The sequence below is a fragment of the Nestor notabilis genome, unplaced genomic scaffold (genome assembly GCF_000696875.1).
Source record: "Nestor notabilis isolate BGI_N333 unplaced genomic scaffold, ASM69687v1 scaffold12029, whole genome shotgun sequence".
NCBI classification, from domain to species: Eukaryota; Metazoa; Chordata; class Aves; order Psittaciformes; family Psittacidae; genus Nestor; species Nestor notabilis.
In genome coordinates, this window is record NW_009943284.1 from 2,503 (window position 1) to 25,234 (window position 22,732).

At 37.0% G+C, this 22,732-nt stretch overlaps 1 protein-coding gene across 1 annotated transcript in view; it reads left to right on the plus strand.

Annotated features, from left to right (window-relative positions):
* The window catches only part of CUL4B (cullin 4B), a 22,154-nt gene extending 2,336 nt beyond the window's left edge, over positions 1-19,818 (plus strand). Inside the window, exons 2-20 of the mRNA XM_010021847.1 lie at positions 1,036-1,151; positions 5,806-5,909; positions 6,771-6,840; positions 7,330-7,403; positions 8,360-8,522; positions 8,623-8,712; positions 8,981-9,063; positions 10,171-10,238; positions 11,340-11,458; positions 12,281-12,473; positions 13,559-13,663; positions 13,905-14,015; positions 14,744-14,829; positions 15,647-15,754; positions 16,007-16,120; positions 17,092-17,197; positions 17,274-17,446; positions 17,983-18,135; positions 19,414-19,818. Coding sequence (XP_010020149.1) covers positions 1,036-1,151; positions 5,806-5,909; positions 6,771-6,840; positions 7,330-7,403; positions 8,360-8,522; positions 8,623-8,712; positions 8,981-9,063; positions 10,171-10,238; positions 11,340-11,458; positions 12,281-12,473; positions 13,559-13,663; positions 13,905-14,015; positions 14,744-14,829; positions 15,647-15,754; positions 16,007-16,120; positions 17,092-17,197; positions 17,274-17,446; positions 17,983-18,135; positions 19,414-19,509 — 2,132 coding nt within the window. The 3' untranslated portion in view covers positions 19,510-19,818. The remainder of the gene's footprint in view (positions 1-1,035; positions 1,152-5,805; positions 5,910-6,770; positions 6,841-7,329; positions 7,404-8,359; positions 8,523-8,622; positions 8,713-8,980; positions 9,064-10,170; positions 10,239-11,339; positions 11,459-12,280; positions 12,474-13,558; positions 13,664-13,904; positions 14,016-14,743; positions 14,830-15,646; positions 15,755-16,006; positions 16,121-17,091; positions 17,198-17,273; positions 17,447-17,982; positions 18,136-19,413) is intronic.
* The last annotated feature ends 2,914 nt before the right edge of the window (positions 19,819-22,732 follow it).

A 22,732-nucleotide genomic window follows, 5' to 3' on the forward strand; every position in this document is an offset into this window, starting at 1 on the left:
AATGCTTGGGAGGATAAAAATAAACCGCGCAAACTTCTCTCTCTGTTGTTTCTAGAGAAATCATAAAGCTTGACAATTTGGTTTTTACCTTTAGTTATGTAAAAATCGATTTCAGTGGAGTATAAACTCTGGGCCACTTTCACCCGTTGGCGGCATGGATATGCATATGCCTCTCTAAATTTTCTCCTCCTTCTCTGTTTGGGAACATGCTTATTAGAACTAAAAACAGTCATTTTAGTTATGAGAACACAGAGAGTTTTAAAATAGTCCTTGTATTCTGTGGCAGTGACTTGGAGAATCTTAGCGTGCTGTAGATGTTTTAGTCCTGTTGAAGCTGCTGCATAGCAGGGACATCTCTAGATAAGAGGCTGAAATAAATAATGGAAAGATTCAAATCCATGAAGCTTGAGCTATTCAAACATTAAAAGAGGGCTTAACTCTTAGCAAAAATCCACTGACCAAACCCAAGAGAGACGTAACTGGATTACTTCTAAGTAGGAAGGTTTTTCTTGCCACCATAAAGCCTGTATTATAATTACAGTATTTCCATGTGTGTTTCTCAAGGGTTTCTTTCCAACTGTTAGTACAGAGTAGAACTAATGAGCAGTAAATTAAAAAAAAAAAAAGGCAGCTATTAACCCACATCATTTTTGGCTTTTTTAGCTGTGCTGTCTTTGTAGTTAAGAGTGCATTGAAGGTGTAGGTGATTCTTACTGGTTTTTAGCCTTTATCCCTTCTTGAGTTGCTCAGACACAGTACTGTGATTTTTATAAATCGCATATCCTGTTTGGGCTACAGATGTCGTGATATGTATGTGATGAGCAATAGCTGAATTTTTACAATGCACTCCTATTTCACATGTAAATAAGATACTGCTTTTACACTAAGGCTTTCCTTTCATGTAAGTGTAAATTATAATCTAGAGTATCAGTCCATACCTCTTCCCTCTCAAAGCTACATTTTTAATTTCTGTAAAAAGGCAAATGTTCTACTTTTTCTAAAGAATTTTCAAACTCTGTATCATTTCTTTTAAAGATAAACCCAAATTGCCTGAAAACTACACAGATGAAACCTGGCAAAAACTGAAAGAAGCTGTAGAAGCTATCCAGAACAGTACTTCAATTAAGTACAATTTAGAGGAGCTCTATCAGGTAAGTGCTTTAAGTCAGAGCGATGGGTAGAGCTTTTTGATTTGTTGTTGGGCTTTTTTCTTGGCTTGATACAGCAGTAAGAATATGAGATTTTGCTTGGTAGCTGCTTTTGTGATTGAAAAACTTCTCAAATAGTCTCTCAAATTTTAAAATCATCAGTAAAAATTTCACAAGACCTAACATTGAACTCAGAAATTTTTTTTTACTTTCCACAACACAATCCAAGGTATGGTTTCACTTGCAGCAGTTGACAAGAATTAAATAAGGCAAGGAGCTGTATTTCCTCTACTGTTTCAGGGTTTTTGGTGTGTAGCTGCTAAAGGAGAAATATGAAATCCTAAAACATTGGTGTTTAGGTAAGACAAAGGTCATTTATATTAAAACATAATCCTTTTTCTGAAGGCAGCATCTGTTCACGATTGAAGATCATTAATTAGTTAGAAACTGAAACTTTTCATTTTACTTTCTAAAAATAAACAGAAGACCATTTTTCTCCATGAGTTGTGTTGTTTTGATTTGGTTGTAATTTTCTTATCAGTCAGTATTCTGTCTATTCTGACAACTGAGAATCAAATTTTATTCCCCAAATCGCTCATATTGCTTTGCTCTAAATGTTTCAGGAAGTCATCAGACTTGAACCACATTTCCTAACTTTTATTTACAAGCTCCACTTCTGCTTTTTCAGCTTAATGTGTTAGGGAGACTCCCCCCCTCCTCACCTTTTCCCTACTAATATCATGGTACTTGCGGTTTTGGTGGCCTAGCAACAGTCCTGCTTTAGTTAGGCATTAAGAAGCACTTACACTTTTTACTCTACTTTTAAAGCCTGGTTAGTTGTTTTATTTGTTTCCCTCTGTGTATATAGCTTTCTCTCCATCTCTTTTTAGTGTCTCTTCTTCCCATGTCCTCAAAGTTGCATTTGGATACGACAGATTTCTCAGAAAAGCTGGGAAGAAAAATTGTGTTTGCACAAGGTTTGGGGACAGACTTAGGGGAGGATAAATTGCCATTTCTCATGGAACAAAGTTCCTCAGTCCAGTGCGTTTTTAAGCTCATTATAATCTTTTATAATGTTCAGTTAACTTTAACAGTTTGTCAGGATGATGCACAATATTGTTAGTTCTGCAAAACTTGTGAAACTAGTAACAAATTACAACCCATGTATTGGCTGGTATTATAAATTACATTAGATTGAACAACAGAGCAAGTAACTGATAATTAAATACTTGAAGGATGTCCAAAACTGTTTAAAAATACAAAGTTCCACTGAAAGCCTTTCTTCTGCTTCACAATGATCACTTACATTTCTGCTCACTTTTACCAAAGGCAGATGTAATGTTGCTTGTGCTCAAAAAAACCAAAAAAAGTGGTTTTTTCTTTTCAACCTTAATTTTAACACCATAATAACTTCCTTTAAAATGAAATAGGGTGCAAACAAGTATGATTTTCTTTTTTAATAAATCTAAAAATAAATGCCTTGATTTAAAAATAGTAAAAGGAATCACTAGTGTTTTTAAATGCTATCTAAACTAATGTCGTTTCTGAACAGCTGCTTGGTAAATGGATCTGATGCCAAATATGCCTTGGCAGACACCATTATCCAAGCGTAGAGGGGAATTGCAAAAGTTGTGCTGCACACCTTAAAATAAGATGTTAGAGGGGTTTTTTGATGGAATTACAACTTCTTGAGTTTGGTTTAACTCTGCTCTGTGCTGGAAAATCCCATGGGCAAACATTTTGAAGCTTTATTTCTTTGTGGGACCCTACATTCATACTTGGTTTGCTCCTCCTCATCTAGAGAAATGATACACATCTTTGAGTGGTTGAAGTGCTACAGAATTGCAAGCTTCTTTATTAAAATAGTTTTCCCTAAATTAGTACCAGAAAATAGAGATATAGATCTTTGGTACCAGATCCCAAGTTTTTGTTTGGTTTTGTTCATTTCTTTTTTAATCAGTCGCAGAGTTAAATACTTGTGGAATTTCTGCTTTTGCTCTCATCAAAGCTGTGTTCAGTTCTTTTCCCCATCACACAAACCCAGGTGTGGATGCTGCTGTTGGTGGGGATGGAGAGCCAATAAAAAAAGCCAACAACAGAATATATGTTGCCCAAAGTCAGTATGATTCTTTGCCTTCAGATGCTGTGACCATATTCAGGGCACAGATTCCCTCATCAGAAAGCTTTATTCCACTAATTCAGAACAAGATAATTTTGTGAACTGGAGCCCCTAAAGTTCTTGGGAATTTTTGATATATTATGACTATTGTTATGTAACACCAGTAACTAAATTAGGAAATCATAATAGTGTAGTAGTGGTGTTAGGCTCCACAGAGCAAATATTAGGAGAAGATTTTGTATTTGTGTCCTTATAAAGTTTAATCTCTTAAAAAAAAAAAAAAAGTGCCGACTAAACAGAATTCAGAAAATATTTCTATGGGTGTTACCTGTGAAGATGCAGAAGTTTTGCACTTGATGTTCAGACACTCAATACTAGCAGATGTGTGTTTAACACTTGGGAGTTTCTGATACACAAATGCAAAAGCACAGCTTTATATGATTGCTATATACATATAAGTGTATATTAATAGATGTTAACTTACTTCACTAAGAGTTAATGGCATGCGTTTGTCCATCTGCAGTGCAGAGGCTAATCCTTTAAAGGATTTGGAGCAGCATGGGTCAACAGCACTTGCTTTGATAGCAGTTACAAAAACATTGGTAGTTGAGACGGCTGAAGTTTGGCTAAGTGGCCGCTGGTGTCCCAGGCTGGTGGGTAGCAGCGAGACAGCTGTGGTTGTGCAGGTGACCAGCAAGTTCTAAAATATTCATCTTCCCAGCTCTCAGCTGGCTTCTCTAAAGTAAATGGGAGAAAGAAGAAATGCATTTATTGCACTTACTGGGGGTTTAATCAGGCTCTTGAAGTGTAGTGGTTTTATCTCCATTTTCTCCTGAAATCAGAGTAGTCGTCATTTCTGGTTTTGCTGCTGTTGCATTTAGAACCTGGCCCTGTGGGTACAACAGCAGAACAGGGCTGAGCAGTGTCCGTGCCCTGTTCTGAACAGTGAGCTGTAGAATATGTTTTCCTATCACATCATTGTATTTGCTTGGAGTTTCTTAAAGTTTTAAGGCTGAGAGTTGAATTTGTTGCTATTTCCAAATATTAAGATATGTATACTTCAGTGATAACTCTGGCTTTCTTAATTATCATCATTCAGACCTGGTTTAGCCTTAATTGGTACACTCACTTTCTTGCTGTATTTGTTTCTGACAGTAAGCTTATGCAGGTTTGGTTTTCTCTTGTGGTTTCTTTTGTGTGGGTTGGTTTTATTGTGGGGTTTTGGGTTTTGTGGAGGATTTTTTGGTTTGTGTTTGTGTTTTTTGGCTCCTCTCTGTTCTGAAGCCAGCATTATCTGTAGTGCACTTCCTCTGGAAAAGTTGTATACTGTTGATACTGAGAATGATATCCTAGGATAAACTGAGGAACTTCTTGTTTAGTTGTTTTGATTCTTGCTGTGCTTTTAGTGGTGGCTGCTTACTGTTTGCTGGTGGCTCCTATCTGGACTGCTGGTAAATACTCTGGGGGACTTCAGTGTAATGGAGTAGATCTGCTCTGTGTATGTCTGGACTGTTCTGTCCCTGCATGATTGCCTGCAGTTGGTTTCAGTACTTCTATTCCCATGAGTTGTTTGTACTGGCAATTGAGGTATTTTCCATTAAAAAAATAAATAGATAAAATCAAAGGCATTATACCTCTCTCTCCTCTCTAGCTTCTACAGGTGTTTAGCAGAATAATTGCATGTTGGGTCTTTCATCAGTCTGCAAAGAGTTAAAGTTGCTGTCCAAATCCGGGCAATTGGTATTCATTTTGGAAAAGTCTTGAGTTACACTTAGAGATTAAGAATGCTTGTTTGCTTGATCAGTCTCCAAAACAGGTCCCCATTAAACTACTTTTCACTTCTCACTGTGAAGCACAGCAACAATTCTTCTAATACTTATGATCTAGAAATCTGAGCATTGTCACTGTACACATCTGGAATGTAGTAATTCTGAAAATGAGCCTTTCCAAAAATATTTCTTAGTCTAATTAAAAATTGATCAGGATTATAACAAAACTTACTCATGCAAGGGGTTGACGGATGGAGATACATAAAACATAGATGTATATGTATGTACTTTTGGGGATGAGGAAAGCTTAATCGAGGAAAGAACTGCAAAAGGAAATAACACTGGCAGTGCTTTTCTACTAATATCAGTGTGACTTGCAGAGCACAGCAGTTAATAAAATTAAGACCTTAAGTGTCTGCTTTGAAGTATGAAACCCAGCAAGCTGCTGGAACATATTAAACTAACGAACTTGTTCTTAGAGATGCAAGCCCTGCAGTTCCTTATGACATATTGGTACTCCAACTGAAATTAATAAACTGTAAACTGTTCAGGGCATGGCCTTCCTTTGTCTCTTATTACCACTGTAGTGCCATATCTAGTGTTTTGCATGCAGCATTTAACTGTTACAATTAAAAGCTGGTAGATTTTTGAGCGAGAAGCACAAGAATTCCATGGTTGGTTTGGGCTTTTTCTTTCCTTGTTTCCTTGTAAAACCACATATAAGCATCATATAAACAGATTTCTTAGTATCTATTTCTCCTTACTTCAGGCTGTTGAAAATCTCTGCTCCTACAAGATCTCTGCAAACTTGTACAAACAATTGAGACAGATCTGTGAAGACCACATTAAAGCACAAATTCACCAATTCAGAGAATATCCTTTTTTTTAAGCTGTTGACAAGCCAAAGTGTTTTAACCTGCCAGTATGTGGTGATGGATTTCTTTATGTCTGTAAGCACTGTGAGAAAGTCTGTGAGAAAGTTTCATTGGTATTTGTGGTACACTTGATTTCTCACAAAAGCTCATATTAAACTTAGAGCAAGGCTTAAGAAGGCTGTATTGGCTTTATCACCTCATGCCTTTATATATGCTGAACTTGCCATGCTCAGGTAAACACGAAAGTCTTCCAACAAGTAGTTCTTGTTTCCTTTTTGACAAGTGCTAGTGGTCTGGCAGCGTACAATCTTAGTCTGAGAATCAAAATGTTTTCAAAAGTTTGAGTTGCATCAGATTGAGGTCCCATTAAGTGGATATTAATAGTACCAAAACTATTCAGTGAGCTGAGTAAAAGTTAAATTTCAAGGACAAAATTTATCTTTTAAGGTTATCTCTTAACATGACCTGAAGTTACAGTAGCTGGGCAGTGGTGGGCTCTTACATCTGTTGTGAATTGTTGGTAATTGGGTGTGGGGATGTATAAGTTTGTTTCACTCTTCAGGAATGGAGGATTAGACAAAGCATTAAAAGCATAAAAAAGCATATAAAAGCATAAAGAAAAGCATTAAAAAAGTATTTTGATCCCTTCTTTATTAAAACATTTGAATCATTTTGATTTCTCACTATTAACACAAGGACTCTCATTAAAAATAAATATGTTGCATGATGTTAACTGGTTCTTTTTGGGAGTAGGTGAGGTGGTTGTGCTCTGTTAAGTGTCTTTAAAAAAATAATAATGTTAATTCATGTCATTTCTAACACTACCTGTTGATCATAATTTCCTTAATTATTTCTTCATGGATTCATTGGACAGTGTCCTTTTTCTAAAGAAAATAGACAAATGTTGGCAAGATCACTGCAGACAAATGGTAAGTCTGTTGTCTTTTTAAAGAAAACCAGTTTTCTAGTCAGCCTATGTTTTGCTTAACTTCTTTCCTTTACAAATGTATTGTGCTTCTGAAATGTTGTCTTGAATTTACATAAGGCTTCTTGGTGAAATACAGCTGTATCTAGTTTGTTAGAAATCAAGCCTTGAAAATACTTGTCTGTAATGTGTTTCCTGACACATTGGTCTGATCTTTGACCCACACACCCCCAGCTCCTAACTGTTGTTTCTCTACAAACCTGTCTCCTTTTATGCCTATCATAAAAGGAGCTATTCTTTGATAGAGAAAGCTGCTAAATGTCACACAGATCATCTCACTGAGATTGGCAGAATATCTTAAATCAACAGTGTCTAAGAAAGCACTGCCTGAAATCTGTCAGTGGCATATTTTTGTTGTTGTTGAGCATAATCTACATTGCTCTTCAATTTCAAGAGTAAAATGATTGTGGGGTTTTATTCCTTCTCATAACAGATTATGATTAGAAGTATCTTTTTGTTCTTGGACCGAACTTACGTACTTCAGAATTCAATGCTGCCATCTATTTGGTAAGAGCACAAAGAATAAAATTATTGGGGGGATATTTAAATTATCACATATATCCTGCTGATTTTCTTATAGAGACCTGTACATTAGATGGTGAATGCATACGTGCCTCCTTCAAAGAGAGATTTCACTTTCTTTGCCATGAATTACAGGATTCTTCTTGAATAGCTGTGATAGCAAATTTCAGCTAGCTAGACAGCAACCTCCCTTTTGCACAGTTAAAGGAAAGGGCCTGTTTAACAACTGAGGTGCAAGGGTATGGGTTGACCAGTTACTGGCTTTAACATGCATAGTATTTAAAGTTCTGTAAGTACTTTGAAAAGGAAGGAGTTACCTAAAATAAAAATAAGTTACTCTCCTTTGGACTCGACCTCCATGCTGCTCCTCTCAGTATTTTAATAATTAGCAAATACCCTACAGTGCCTTTGGTGTACTACCTGAGTTACCTTGCCAGAGATTGAAGGAGTGGAGATGGAGGATGGAGGTTCTGGCTTTTTCTACAAGTGTCCCAACTCACAAATTCATGGAAGGTTTTAACTGGGATGCCCAAAGCAGAGATCCCTGACTTTCACATCACTGAGTTCTTCTAAGCTTTGCCTAAGAATTAGAGATTAGTAATTTATTTAACAGTTTAACCATGGAGTTGGGACCTAGGGTGACACTATCCTTGTGAAAGCTGCTGTTCAGTCAGTTTCCATCATCCTGCCAACCAACTCGGAAATAAAGATGCTGAAAAGTTAGGTGGTTGTTTAGGAAAAAATATGTCTTTAAAATCTGTATCTTACTGGCAATGCTTATTTTAATGTTTATGTGTGTGTTTGTCTTGAGTCGGGGGAAGAGGAATTAGGACTTCGAAGAATGCTAGCATTTATTGGCTTCTCTATTTGATCTAGATCAGATTTTTGTATATATTTGGGTTGGTTCTTATGCAATTTATTGAAGAGTATTTTCTTTCTAGGGATATGGGTCTAGAGTTGTTCAGAACTCATATAATCAGTGATCAGAAAGTTCAGAACAAAACTATTGATGGCATTCTTCTGCTGATTGAGCGGGAAAGAAATGGTGAGGCTATTGATAGGAGTTTACTGCGGAGCCTTCTAAGCATGCTTTCTGACTTACAGGTGAGTAAATCTGTGTCACTTTTAAACTGGTAAACAGCTCGGATTCTTATTTAATGCTCAGTAAGTTTTACCGTGCATTGCTGTCGTGTTGTTTCCCTAGATTTATCAAGACTCTTTCGAACATAGATTCTTGGAAGAGACTAACCGTCTGTATGCAGCAGAGGGACAGAGGCTTATGCAGGAACGAGAGGTATTTTGAATGTTTAACAATATTTGTTATGTCTAATGACCAAGTATTTGTCAGGAAAAGGAACTATTGTACTGCCTTAGCCAGCGTACTGGGCAATAATGTGACTTTTACGTTTTATAGTACTCTGAAAAAGGAAATTCACGTGCAGGCTTCAGTCACAGTGCCAGTGATTTCTGCTTAGAACTGTTGCTGTCAGATCAGTATTGTCTTCCCACGCACACCTTGATTTCTCTTTTTTAAACATACAAAACTACTCTGGCACTTTCAGGTTCCCGAATATCTTCACCATGTCAACAAGCGCTTGGAAGAAGAAGCAGACAGGATAATCACTTATTTAGATCAGAGCACACAGTAAGTGCAATTTCTCTTTGCTTGGTACTATTAGCTGTTTGGCTCTTCTGTTATCTTTTGGCCATCTAATAGCTACAGTTTATTTCAGTTATTCACTGACCATCGAATGCTTCTCACTTCCCACAATTCCTTGTTTACAATGAAGCACTGTATTGGCTCACACAGCTAATATCCTTTCCTTCTATTTTGACATAAATTCTGTTGGTTATTTGGTTGGAGAAAAACAGGCTGCCACCCCCAGTCCAAAGGTCTCTTTCTTGATGAAATGCAGTTAACTGAGCACCATCCTATCTGAAAAAGATAGGACCCAGGATAGAGAATTCTAAAGCTAAAGACCCTGAATATTTACATTAAAATATTTGCGTATTCTTTATGGAGTTTGGGAAATTATTAAGTAATGTCAGTCTTTAATCTTTCCTACTTAGAGACAGAATTTCCTGGAACACAATCATGCAGAGGTCATGACTAGCAGGACAGGAGAAATGTTCTCTAACATAAAGCCGTAGCTGTTGTGTCTGAAAGAAAATGCAGGCCACTAGTAGAACAAAACTTTGAGCAAATGGTAGCAACTTCTTAAAGAGCAGGTGCAGAGGATCTCTCCGAGAGGATCCTCTCATACGGTTTTGTTTCCTTCCTCCTTCAGCTGTTAAAAATATTTAGCTTGTTTAGTGGCTTCTTTCTTCCACACCATTATTCATGGCCAATTCCCTATTTTGTTTTAATACTTCTTGACTTATGAGGTGTTGGGTTTTTTTCTCCTTGGTTTGTCTCCCAAGACATGGGTCTCCTCCCACAGAACAGGAGATGGTAAATTCTTTGACAGGCTTTTGCCCAGTTTCTTCACTGATGGAATCATTGTGCAGCTCCCTGGAGGCCATATACAACAGGCTTATTGTGTGAACTAAACAGCCAGTCAGCAAACAGGAAAAAAAAAAAAAATTGCTTACTGGGCATAAAAAAGGATAAATATGTGTATAATCATTTTAGGTCCTTGGCCAAAGATAATTAGAGCACTCCCAATGACAAGTGTAATCTCAAAAAAAAAAAAGATTTAAAACTGCCAGTAATGGAAAAAGGAAAAGTAATTCTAAACATTTTTTTCTATAGGAAGCCACTAATTGCTACTGTAGAAAAGCAACTTCTAGGTGAACATTTAACAGCCATTCTTCAGAAAGGTAATCTTTCTTCTTTATAGAAATGTTTATAATTACTGCTTTGGGGCTTTCAATTCCTGTGCTGAAAAATGAAGTGGCAGATTCAGGTGCCATGGGGAGGACACAAGCTACATCATTCTTTAATGCCCTTTGCTACTCAGTTCATGAGATAGCATTGACCATTTTGCAAGAGGGCAAATACAACTGTCCTTGTCAGAAGAAAGGAGAGACAGTGCTGTCTTCAGATATGCAGCAAAGCAAAAGGAAAACTGTAATAGGGGACTCTAGTTCAGTGCATGAAGTAGCATCTTGAAGACTCAGAGATAAAGGAGTAGCCTTCAGATGATGGGGAAACGTTTGATTACTTGCTGCTTACAAAAAGCAGCTTTTTCTAAAAATTTAATACAATTTGAGCCATGAAATATGTTGCCTCTGTTCTGCCTCAGTGTTCTCCACTCTGTGTGGAGTCAGGTGACCCTCTGTTGCACTGGGGGATAGTCTGGAAATAGATACGGGTGAAGCAGGAGTTGAATAATAAAAGGAAATTATCAAGTCCTTACTAGCCAGATTATGGATGAAACAGGTACGTGAGCACCTTCTGCACGTCTGTAACAGACTGTTGAGAGGAGTGTCAAGTGTGCTATATTCACCGGTCTGCTTTCGTAGAACCTTGCTGTGGAGCATCAGGCCTTCTCTGCCAAAACATTAGAAAGTGAAAGGTGAAGCTATTTCTTGAAGCTGCTTGCCTTCAAATATCTGTAAAATCTATTTTACAGCTGGAATTGAGACTCAGAGCTCTGTCTTTCCAAGGAACCTTTCCTACAGATCAGTAATGTAAAAGTTTCATATCTTTAGGGAATAGTAAAGCAGAAGTAAGCAAAGGTACTGTGGTATGTAAAGTACATGTAGCCTAAAATATACAGTGCAATAACAAGGTTTTAAAGCCAGTTCAAGTAACCATTCTGGGCTTCACTGTTAAATTAGGTAGCTTAAAAAAAAAAAAGTCACTAATTGCTTGATTAAAAGAAACTAGCTTTGAAGAGGCCCCTTTCTGTAATAATATGCTGCACTTTCTTTGGATTACTCTGGTTTTCATTTTTACTGAAATTCTCTCATTTGCAGGTTTAAACCACCTTCTTGATGAAAACCGAATTCAAGACTTGTCTCTTCTGTATCAGTTGTTCAGCCGTGTGAGAGGCGGAGTACAGGTTCTCTTGCAACACTGGATTGAGTACATAAAGGTACTGTTCCTAGAACTCTGGAACAGACATCTGCCACTACTGTCTCGATGGGGTTTTACACAGATACTTGAGTCATCTCGATAAACTATTGCATTTTACTAAGAATCAAAGCCTACTTGCTTATAAGCATATATATAATAGGCAGCTTTTGAAACGGTAGTAGGAAAAGTGCAGTAACTGTTTTAGCCCTGTTGAAGAAACAACATTCAGTTGAACTACTGAACTCCAAATAAATTTGGAGGGTTTATGTGGCTTATAGTTAGTTTTGGCAGACAAGTGTATTTCTCCAATATGCATTCTGGTAATTACAGAATGTTTCTGTCTTCTCCCTGGTAAAATTTCTTGGTAGAATGAGTGGTAGCTTAAGTTACAAACCATTTTAAGTTCAAAAAGCACTTGAATACCACTTCAGATATTTCATCTTATTACTCAGTGGAAACCTTGTCACAGAAAGTATGGTGGTTGTGAAGGAAGGCTTTCTAATGGCATAGCAGTACTCTTAAATAAAACTGAGTTTAGTGGGAGCTTTACCTGTGTGAAACCTGAGGATAGAGATGTTCAAAAAGATGTTACTTTTGTCATACTTAAGTTTTATTTCTTCAGGCTGTTCTGAATCTGTTCACTTACTCAGATCAGTTTTGAATCAACGTACAAGTTCTAGGAATGATTATATAGTAAATAATAGTGAATTACTTCTGTTGTGCTAGTGGAACTAATATGAATACCAGAAACAAGACATTACAAAGATAACTTCAGCTTTTAGAAGTCTTGTAATTTAAATTCATTGTTCAGGCTAATTCAAAGATATGTTTTATTTTGCAGGCATTTGGTAGCACCATAGTAATTAATCCAGAAAAAGATAAAACCATGGTCCAAGAACTGCTTGATTTTAAAGACAAAGTTGACCATATTATTGATGTTTGCTTTCTCAAGAATGAGAAGTTTGTAAATGCCATGAAAGAAGCCTTTGAAACATTCATTAACAAAAGACCAAATAAGCCAGCTGAACTCATAGGTATTTTTCTTCAATTTCTTTCCATGTGAGAATTTGGGTGGGGGACAAGAGGGAGTTGCTGATGCAGCTTACAGATGGGATTTGATGGAGTTATGTATTAAAGACATTATGCACAGTGCATTGTCAAACTGGGGAACTACTGTGCCTCGTTATGCAAGTGAACCATTTGATAGGATGGCATTAAACATTAAGCACAAGCTCCGCTCAGCAGTACACTGGCCAGGCTATAGAAAAGTGAAGAACGTTAGAACCCGGGCATTGCAGCAGTTGACTGGTGTCCAGATGTAAGCATACTGCTTGTAATTTGACTTTTTCAGAAGCTTACATAACTGTGCTAACAGCACATGTGCACAGAGCTGTGAGGGGCTCTACGAAGATACATTTTAATATGTAAACATGAAGAGGGGTGAGGATGCCCTTTACCTCATGTTACAGGGACATAGCCCTTGTTTGCAGAGAACATTGTTTACAGATGTGTGCATTACAGGCCTGGCTGTCTGCACTGTGAATACCTTAATGGTTTCCCCACACAGTGAATAATACCTGCCTTGCAATCTGTTGTGCTATTAGGCTTGTGGGGTAATGCTTTCTGCCCTCCTTTTTTAGAATTAATTCACTAACTATAATGTGCTTACCAAACCATCTGAAATTAAACCAAACAGTAATCTGCTAGAGAAATTCCACATTTAAGTAACTGGTTTACGTATTTTTCTTCTGATCTTTTTGCTTCTATTATAGCCATAGCAATCTATAGCAATGGTGACTTTTTACTTTGAGATCATAATATGGACCAGGACATTTTTTATATGCACAGAAATCTTTTTAACATGATGTATGCTGATAAAGTTAATGATAGAGTAATTGCTAATCTGAAAAAAGAGATTAAGCTGCAATGTCTTCATAACTTTATAGCCTCTGTGAAAATATATCAAGCTAGCTGTGATGAAACTGATTTGAAGGTGATTTCAGGATCATTTACATTTCCAAAAGACTTCACAATATTAGATGCAAAAACAAAAAATTAAGTTACTGTTTCATTGTGATACTCAGCATTTGTTAAACTTTCTATTCCTCAATACTTTTAGCTAAATATGTAGATTCAAAGCTTCGTGCAGGCAACAAAGAAGCTACTGATGAAGAACTTGAAAAAATGCTGGATAAAATTATGATCATATTTAGATTCATATATGGTAAGTTGTGGGTTTTTTTGTGGGGATACAGTTGTTTAACCAGTACCATAAAGGTATTTTTGAAATATTTTTTGCAGTCTGTCTGCATTTTCAAGTGGTCAGTCTCTGTAGATGCAGTTTGCTGGTATAGGGCTGTTTAAAGCTCCTGTTAGCTTTACTGAGCTTTGAATCGGGCCTAAGTAAGGTTTGTTTAAAACAATGATTCGTCATCACTGTCACTTGTGTCACTTTTCTCTTACAGGAAAAGATGTCTTTGAGGCCTTTTATAAAAAAGATCTAGCAAAGAGACTATTAGTTGGGAAGAGTGCATCAGTAGATGCTGAAAAATCTATGCTTTCCAAACTCAAACATGGTAAATATCTGTCTGTCTGTCAGCTTTCCGTCTTTTAAAAACAGGCCTTCCCAGAAATGCTGTCGGTAATTCCCCTTTACATGAGGGCAAAAAGCTTGTGCACAAATTTTGAATGACTAGGTGGATTTTGAGGACACTCATTTGCTTTTAGTTTTGTAATTACAGCAGCAATAGTCAAAAGTCAGGAGCTTAAAGTTGCGCGGTGGATCTTGGCCTGTGGGATAGAGCTGAGGTTCCCTGCTGAATAAGTCAGTGATGTGCTCAGAGAACTTGACTTCTCCTTGTTACTCATTCTGTGTAAGGACTTGAAACATGAAGTTGCCAGCTACCAGTCCTCTAGCCTGGTCTTCATTGTTTCATAGGATGGAGTCTTTGGGTGGTGAGAGTAAGATTTTTAGAACTTGATCTGGCTCTGAGAGAGTTTGGCAGGCAGCTGATAAGGATCAGAACTATCGTCTAAGTGACAGGTTGCAAGTGGAGCCCCAGGATGACCCATCATGTCCATGTGGAAAAAAACTGGGTTGCAAAATAGCTGCCACATTAAAACATTTTGCCTCTTCTTGTTTATAACCTTGTTCTGTATCTTAATTAAAATCCAGGACGTTAGGTAAGAACATATGCCAAAATAGGTAGTCTTGCTTCAGAGTACATTCTGATACTTAGAATAGCGACTCTGTGGTGTTGAAAATAAAGATTAATTTTTAAGATGTAAATTTTCTCTTTTGTAGAATGTGGAGCTGCTTTCACCAGCAAACTTGAAGGAATGTTTAAAGATATGGAGCTTTCAAAAGACATAATGATTCAGTTTAAACAGGTACTGTGGGAAAGCCTGCCATTGGCTCCTTCATTTACTTGGTTTTTGAATTAGTTATTCTCAGAAAGCCTAATGAGAACATACAGGGTGTCTTCAGTTGTGTACATTTCTATTGCAATTAAGTTAAAACTCCTTTTGAATTATTCCCCTTGTCTGTAACGTTCTTTCACTACAGAGAAAAGGACTTTGTAGGTGATTGCTTTTGAAAGCAGTGGACAAAAGCCCAACTGGGTAAACAGTCTCTAGTGAAAATCAGTCAGAATCTAATTCTTAATTCTGTGCTGCCTGTGCTTTTTAATATTCGACTGCATTTATTAATGGTTTTCCTGAACAATGAAGCAAAAAAACTGAAACCAGAAGTTTCTTAAATAAAGAAACCCACACACACCTCCAAACCACCAGCCATAATAAAAGAATTGTAAGCATACAAAATATTTTAACACCAGTTATAAAACATTTTATACAGCACTCTATCTGATGGACTGGCTAGTAAGTTTCTGCCCATTGGTTCATGTGGTTCTGTAATGTTTTGATTACAAGCAAATTTCAACATTTCCATCCATTCACACCTATCTAGGTTCATCTTCACATCAGCCTGTTAAAACACTTGTTTTGCTGTTTTCTTCCTGCATGGAAGTGCCTTTAGAACTTCAGAAAAGTGCTTTTTCTTAACCTATTTTTCTTGTATGTGACTTGCAATTTATATAGCAAAGACATCATGAGATTACTTCTCTTCTGTGCTCTAACTCCTCAGTTCTACCTGAAATATGTTTAATAAGCATTGCTTTATTTCAGTTTACTTTGTTTCTTTCTGCAGTATATGCAAAATCAGAATGTCCCTGGCAACATTGAACTGACAGTGAATATTCTGACTATGGGTTACTGGCCAACCTACGTGCCTATGGAGGTCCATTTGCCCCCTGAGGTAATGAATATAGATGTATTATACCACCTATCAGCCTATAAGTAATGCATCTTGGTGCCAGCTGTAACTGGGTTTGAAATATGCATGTGTTCTCTAGAAAGAAGTGCAGAAGTGTTGTCTTTAAATAGTTTGTTTTCTTGCAATTCTCTTTATCTTTCTGAGCCTTTACTTATGGCTTATTTGATTGCAGAGGGAAAGATGACTTTAAAGTAGAAATTGTGTTTTAGTGTTTTGGGTTTTTTCTTTCTTTAGATGGTAAAACTGCAGGAGATTTTCAAGACCTTTTATTTAGGAAAGCACAGTGGTAGGAAACTTCAGTGGCAGTCAACATTAGGACACTGTGTACTAAAAGCAGAATTTAAAGAGGTGAGTGTATTTTTTTCTCTTATTCCTGTTACTTTCCTGATCCGAGTCTGGATTGTAACGCAGGGATATATTGGGAAGCTTTTTTGTGTTATGATGGAAAACTTAGCACTGTTTTTGCAATTATTTTTAACTTTTTGACCGCTTGCTATCATTTCCAGAGTTGGTAGTTTCTAAAATGGATGTATTAAGATCTAAGAAGACTGATCTCATTTCTTGTCAATGAGGGGAAGGCTGTTGGTTACTGCTTGGGGAAAATAGCCAGTGGGTGTAGTTCCATATTAAAAATGGCACTAATTTTTATACTGGGGAGGAAAAAAAGAGGAGGCTGTGTTCCACAGATGACTTTAATTCAACTGACAGCATTAAGTATCTTTAAGTAAGCTTTTCACTACTGAAATAAGGAAAAGTTTTGGATTGTACCAGAACACAACTGTTTGCAAGGGGCTGCCAGTTACCCCCCTTCAGCGTTTCTTTATGGGCACAAATATCTTTCAAGAAAATTAATCTCGGAGTAGGAACGCTTACCAGTTCTATGTTGTGTTAAAATGTTAATGGTAAAAAAAAAAATCATCAAATTTAGTTATTTCAAAGATCCTATAGCTGTGTTTCTTAAACTAATGTTTGTGTTGCACTTTGATTTAAAGATCTTCCAAATTGTAATTTTAAGCACTTACTGCTTTGTGATTTGTCTTGAGTAAGTTGGTTCATATCTTGGGTGAGTTTTGTCACTGGATAGTCTAACCTTCTGACCTCTAGCTTATTCTATATTTTATAGTAATACAAGGTGACCAGTAGCTCTTTATTTTAGCCATTTGAGAATAAGAAAGACTAAATCGCATCCTTTAAGTGAACTGATTGATATGCAAGAGTGTCTGTGTCATTGTTATTACTGTGTTCCCTTCCCCTCCCATCCCCAAAGAAAAAAAAATTAAAACCAGCCTAGTGATGCCTGTTAATTTCCCTTGTGACAGGGCAAAAAAGAACTTCAGGTCTCCTTATTCCAGACACTGGTGCTGCTCATGTTTAATGAAGGAGAGGAGTTCAGTTTAGAGGAGATAAAGCAAGCTACTGGGATAGGTTGGTATTGAAAACAGCTGACTACTTCCAAGTGTTCTTTCTTAAAAAAAACCTAAACAACTTGTTTCTGCTTTAGAGGACGGAGAGCTGAGAAGGACACTTCAATCTCTGGCTTGTGGCAAAGCCAGAGTACTGACTAAAAGCCCCAAAGGCAAAGATGTGGAAGACGGTGATAAATTCACATGTAATGATGATTTCAGACATAAGCTCTTCAGGATAAAGATCAACCAAATTCAGATGAAAGAAACGGTATATTAATTTTAATCCTCTGGGGTTTAGATGCTTGGATTAAGTATCTTACTGCCTACCTGTTTACAAGCTGCTTTTTCCTCTCTGTTGTAATGTACATACTGATAGCTTTGTAAATTACATGTCATTTGGATGATAGCACATGTCAAACATTGCTGATTTAAATGTGTACTTCCATACTAACGTAGACACCAGTGATGCTAGATGTCTCTAATAAGGTTGTTTGAAAGAAGTTCCGATTCGTGAATGTTCTTTTCGCCTTTGATCATTCCCTGGAGCTTTACTGAATGATTTGTGAACATAGAAACAAGTTCACGGTGAATTTTTCCCTGTCAGCCATCCAATGTAAAGTCCGTGCAGATTTTAATCCCTTGTAAAAGTGCTTTTTTTAACAGACAGTCGGTCTTCATATTTTTTAAAGAATTTGTCAGATATTTGACATTTTACTTCTTACACTGAGCGTTATCTTAATCTATGAAGAATAGTTTTGACAGTTCTAGTGCTCCCTTTAAAACTTTTCTCAATGGATCCTTCAGGTAGAGGAACAGGCAAGCACTACAGAGAGAGTATTCCAAGACAGGCAATACCAGATCGACGCTGCAATTGTACGAATCATGAAGATGCGCAAGACGCTGAGTCATAACCTGCTGGTGTCGGAGGTCTACAACCAGCTTAAATTCCCAGTAAAGGTGCAGTACTGATTTTTCTTCTTCTAAAACCTTTTATTACTTTCTGTATTCCCTGGCTGCCCTCAGTTGAACAGCACTTCTGTCTAAAACATGCATCTTTGTGCTACTGGGGAAGACAAATACTCGCTTTCAGACTTCTTAAAGTGCAAATTGCATTCACTTACCCAAAAATTACCTCAGGCTTTTAGTAAATTAATAAAACCTATCACCAAAGGCTTTCAGAACTAGAGTATGTTAGCAATAACTGTGAAGCTAGTTCTCCTTGTTCTTGTATTGAAGTGTTCTGGCAAGGGGAAAATGATGCAGGTATGTAATGCAGAATTCATAGAATCATAGAATGTTTTTTGTTACAAGGGACCTTAAAGTTCATCTAGTTCCAATCCCTTCCCACGGACAAGGACACCTTCCACTAGACCAGGTTGCTCAAAGCCCCATCCAACCTGGCCTTGAACACTCGGCTTTGATACTTAATTTGATTGATACTCATTAATAAATTAGGAACTAATGTACAGTGCATTTTCCAGACATTTTATTGGTTAATATATATACACACACAGATAGATAGATAGATATATATATGGAATGAAAATTAGATACTGGTAAATGTCTCAAAGCTAATGAAGCCCACAGTTGCAAGATGAAATGAATAGCCTATTGTGTACAAATAGAAATGGATTTTCAAATACAGTGATGCATCTGTTTGAGTTCAAGTATACAGTGCTTCCTATCAATGGGAATGTAAGATAAAAGGTACTGCCATCTCATTCTGGTTTGTTCCTGCAGGCCTGTAGGTATTGCATAAACTGCAGTTGGGCTTTGCAGGGTTATAACAGATTTAAATGCATTTTCTGACTATCATGAGGCATTGTTATGAAGTCCTTCACCCATCAAAATCATAGGGCATCAAAACTGTTGTAAAACTCACATCAAGATAAAATGAAACTTGTACCATTTTTACCAGGTAAAAGTCAGAAACATTTTGGTACGTAGTGCATGAATTGCAGCTCTTTAGAGTTCAGTTGAAACAGCAGTAAATATCTTTCCCTGCTGTAAAAAGTCTATGCTTAGCTGCAAGTGACAAGCTAATTTGGTTACTTTCTCTTCAGTTATACATTGCAGACTTTAGAAGCTTTGATGCTTTAAGGGGATTTTTTTTTTTAAACTGTAATTTGTTTCCTCAGCCATCTTAAACAGTAAGGATATTGGGCTTAAGTAGAAAGAATAACTGAGAAACTTTGACTGCAAAGTAGTAACGATGACATCTGCTTTATTTTACAGCCTGCTGATCTTAAGAAGAGAATAGAATCCTTAATTGACAGGGACTACATGGAAAGAGATAAAGAAAACCCCAATCAGTACAACTATATTGCATAAACATATGTTGGCCTTTGTTTTACTGCACACCTGGTGTCATACACAGTTGCCAGTGGATAAACTAGCCTGTTGATCCTGTTAATTGACTTTTTATACTACCGATGATTGAATGAAAGCAGTGTAATGGAAAAGTATAGTAGAGTGGACTTCTTTCAGTGGTTAACATGCCCATTTAAAGAGTACTATTTACATTTTAAGAAGAATGCTGTTGAACTCTTTGCATGTTATTTAGTAAGATGTGCAGAAAGCTGAAAGAAAGTACCTGGTCTTTGTGATTCCATTTGTCTCTGGGTCTGAAGAGGAGTCCCTTGATATGACAGATGTCTTTCACACCTTTAAAAGGAAACAGGAGGTTGATTAATATAAGAAAATAGCCTTTAAAATGCTTAAACTGCATGCAAACTTTTAATTTACTGTACAGAATGCATTTCAGTTAGTAACATACCATTGGTTTGGTTGATGCCCACACTTGGATTTTTCCCTTGAGGGAGGGAAAATGGGGAATAAGCCAAGCTATGCTTATTGCTGATCTAATGGAAAATATTCTTGGTCGTAATTAGGACAAAATGGTACCAGTCTAAAACGTATAAAGTTTGCAGTGTGGGCATATATACTGTATATAAACAGACACCATTCTTAAAGAACTGCTACAACAAAACAAGTTCAGATTAGATTTATATGGCTTGCCTATAAGACTTAGTGTTCACCTTTGGGAATTTTAAGCATAAAACAGCCATAATGGAAAAAGTGACAGTTTTTACTAGTCATGGGTAGGAGGCCTTCACCTCTTGGCAGCAATACTCTAGAAAAGCAAATCTATTTACAGATATCTATGAAAAGCCACGCTGTTCTTGTGGTAAAGCTGTAAGAACAAAAATTGCAAATGGATTTTAATACTTGTTTTGCTTTGCAACATTCTAAACTTGAACTAACCTCAAGGTTTAGACAGGGCAGCTCTTCTGAAGTCTGCCCTGCTTTGGATTGCTTTAACTTAAAGCTTTAAGAACTCAGCCCTAGATGTGGCAGGCCTCCTAGAACCCAGAAGCCTACCTCTCATATATAAAGTTAAGTATTGCTATAAGGCATCTAAAATTTATTTTCTTAGATGACCAGAGAGCATTCTTTGCATCTTTATAAGACATGGGAGAATAAGTCACTTGAATGTAGAGCTTTGTTTCAACGAGATGCATTTTTTTTACTGCTATAGCAGCATGTGCCAGGAATATATAGGGGGGGAGCATCAGCAGAAAAGGTAACTCCTCCATGTAACAGTTCTTCCTTACCCAGCAGGCTTTAGACCTACCATCAGCTGTGTTGCAGAGCACAATGAAAAACCTCATCCTCTTTCAGGCACTGATAGTCCTGGGGAATACCAGATATTTCTTGGAAGCAAGATGTTACTTTTGTTAGTGGCAGTGTAACTTAGCTCTCTATGATCTATAACTTCTATCACTGTGATTCCACATTCAGGGGTGTGCATGTGCGAGAGAGGGCGAGTGTGTGTATGTATGTGTATTTTGTATCCGACACATCCCATCCTTACTGCTTTTTTGATTTACTCTTTAATTCCGTATTTTCCCCAGCTGCATTTTCTCTCAAGCTCCTTTATATGCAGCCCTCAGCTGACAGATGAAGCAGATGGGTTTTTTTTCTCGTACTAAATTATTTGCTGTCACCTTCTACTAACTGTCATACAGCTCTTTGTGATCTGCAGATAATCTACCTTATCCTTTGACACTATTGCAGCTTAACCACTGGTAAACATCCAGGACCACCCTTGCCTCTGCAAGAAAAATACTAACAGTAGAGTTATCTGGTAAGAAACTTGAAGACTGCTCCTGCAAATCTTTAAGTATTAGTTCAAATAGAGATTCACTGGGGAGGAAAGAACAGCTCCCCAAAAAACATTCTGTATTTTGCATTCAATGTTCCTTTTTGTTGTATGTGTTTTGTATCTTTAGCCAATAAAAGATTCCTTTTAAAAAGGCATTTTTGAGAAGGAGCATAAAACTTAACTCTTTGGGAGACAGGAGATGATGAGTATCAGTATTGAAGTGGTTCCATTCAGTCTGTTGTAGCATATAAATCTAACACCACTACATGTTTAAAATACCTATTTTGATAAACTCCTCCCTCATTAGACAAGTGTGTTGCATTCAGTCAACCTAACCAGAAAGGTCTGAAGGTTTATTTATTCTTTTATCCCATCCATTTCAGTAAGTTAAATGCAGAAAATTTATACAGAAAATGTGCTCAAATATCATCAGAGTTCCACGATCTGAGGCAGACCCTAAGCAGCAATCTAGTTAAAGCAACCCAAAGAATGGACTTTGAGAACCCTGGCTAGGCCAAGAGAGGGGGTGAGCGAGGGGAGGGGAGAAGAGGCGGCTTCTCCTTGTATCTGCGTGGGGTTTCCCCAAGAACTTGTTCATCTTCTCTGCTAAGGAATTGCTCATTCCTGGTTAATGACAAAGCTGCAGCCAAGATTTACTGTCCAGCCGTACAACTCTGCAACTTCTTGCTGGGATCATGTGCCTGCCTATTGAGCCATATATATCTCTGTAAGAAAAATGAAAGCGGGCTTGGACCACAGCTCATCTGGCTAGAACACAGCTTGTCTGTTTGGCCACACATTTTTAATCTTGACTCTTGCATGCAGTTTATAGCACCTTGTTCATAAGAAATTGCAGTTTATTCTTAGAAATATATATTTTAGGTTTTTTAATCTTTATACCCATAAATGGACTATTTTTTTGTCTTGGCTGGTTTAAAAAGTGACCATTTTGTTTAAATGCTGTAATTGCAAATGTGTTGTAAGTGTTGTTTTGTTCTATAGTTTACACAAAGGTGCCAAAGTAAATAGTTAATAAAAACCCCCCAAACCCAAGCAAACTGTTGCGTTGCTTTAGCTGTTCTTCATATTTTGGTCTCTGCTCTTTTATGGGTTTTGGTTTTGTTGGGTTTTTTTTTTTCAGCCTTTCAGTTTTTCCCAGACATATCATTTGCCCCAAAGCTTTCTTCTTAAAAAAAAAAAAAAAAAAAAAAAAAAAAAAAAAAAAAAAAAGGGGCATTAAAAAAAATTTTAAAAAACCCTTTTTTTTTTTTTTTTTTTTTAGTGATTTCATATAGTAGGAAGAATATTTTCTTTGAAATGTTACACTAAAATTGTAAGAGTACAGCAGCATTCAAAAATGTAATATACTTTTTGTATAACAGTTCTTCA